This window comes from Penaeus monodon, chromosome 19 (genome assembly GCF_015228065.2).
Source record: "Penaeus monodon isolate SGIC_2016 chromosome 19, NSTDA_Pmon_1, whole genome shotgun sequence".
In the NCBI taxonomy this organism is placed as follows: Eukaryota; Metazoa; Arthropoda; class Malacostraca; order Decapoda; family Penaeidae; genus Penaeus; species Penaeus monodon.
The window spans coordinates 18,758,106-18,759,411 of NC_051404.1; the positions used below are offsets into that span (position 1 = coordinate 18,758,106).

General features: G+C 35.5%; 1 protein-coding gene across 1 annotated transcript in view; it reads left to right on the forward strand.

The window, feature by feature from the left end:
* Positions 1-1,306, forward strand: part of LOC119585109 (beta-secretase 1-like) — a 12,940-nt gene that overhangs the window by 6,517 nt on the left and 5,117 nt on the right. The window contains exons 4-5 of the mRNA XM_037933737.1: positions 408-539; positions 871-1,039. Of these exons, the coding sequence (XP_037789665.1) occupies positions 408-539; positions 871-1,039 (301 nt within the window). The remainder of the gene's footprint in view (positions 1-407; positions 540-870; positions 1,040-1,306) is intronic.

Below are 1,306 nucleotides of genomic sequence, written 5' to 3' on the forward strand. Positions count from 1 at the left end.
CATCCAAGTAAATGGAATGTTTATTTTTAGGATGAGTAAAGTCAACCTGAGAGGATGGATCACCATATTATTAATAACATATGAATTTACACAGATATTGCTTGCCTGAGAGATTCATTTTTATTTTGATGTTAGAATTTTAAGTTTTAGATTAGTAACCAAAACAAAAGTAATTATCTCTTCCCTGTACCCAGATGATTTGATCCAGTTAATGATTATAATTTTGCCCTATGTTCAAAGTACCTTCATGATGAGCTGTGGAGACTTAATGTTGTTATAAAAAGATGAGGAATAAAAGGGATATCAAAGGACAGTATTCGAGAAGAAGTGTTTCACTAACAGAGCTACAGATAACGTTGAAGATCAGGAACTTTACATTATCATACTAATTGCACAGTCTTTTACAGGGTAGCTGGCAAGGGCACTTAGGACGTGATCTGGTCTGGTTTCCAAAGCTTCCGAACACAGAGCCACTGGTCACCGATCTGGCTCTCATTACTTCCTCGGACAACTTTTATGTTAATAATTCCCATTGGCAGGTAATATTGCTGCTATATCTTTTTGTTGCAGATTTTTTTGTTTGTCATGTTGACAAAGAAAGAGTGGGAAATAAAGGATAAATTTCAAGAGTTGATAAGGAAAGATATAGATGTATTGAACATTTGTATTATTGATTAGTTATTTATTTTAACATCTGTTATTATTTTCTTGTATGTATATTAGTAATTTAAGAATCCAAATCTGAAAAACACCTTAAAGATATGATGCCAGTCTTCACTAATCTTCCTTTGTCAGATTTAAAAAGCTAGTGGGTAAACGAATGCCCTGGAGATGAAGTGTGTAACTAATACGAATGCCATTCTTTTCTAGGGTATCATAGGCCTGGCATTTGCGGCCCTAGCCCAGCCGAAAGGTGATGTTGTTCCATGGTTTGACGGCCTCACTGCCAAAAACCACACAGCTAACACTTTCACTGTCCAGTTGTGTGGGCCCTTCAGACAAGGCAATGTCACTCGCCACCAAGGAAAGCTTTACATTGGTGAGAATTTTATGATGTTCAACTAACACATTATATGGGTTTAATTTTATGTCCTAGGGGAGAATTCAAGATTTCTTTGGTGTTTTTGTAAGGTTTTATATAATTGCAGAGCTCAGTTGTTGTTATGAAGTGTTCTATTGCTGTTTTTTAATAGTATTTTATTCTTATTATTGTTATCATCAACATTAACCCAATGCTGCTGGGAACTTGTAAAGCTCACAGTAGTTTTGTTTTGTGAGCTCTGCTTATGCATAGATGGGATCCAGA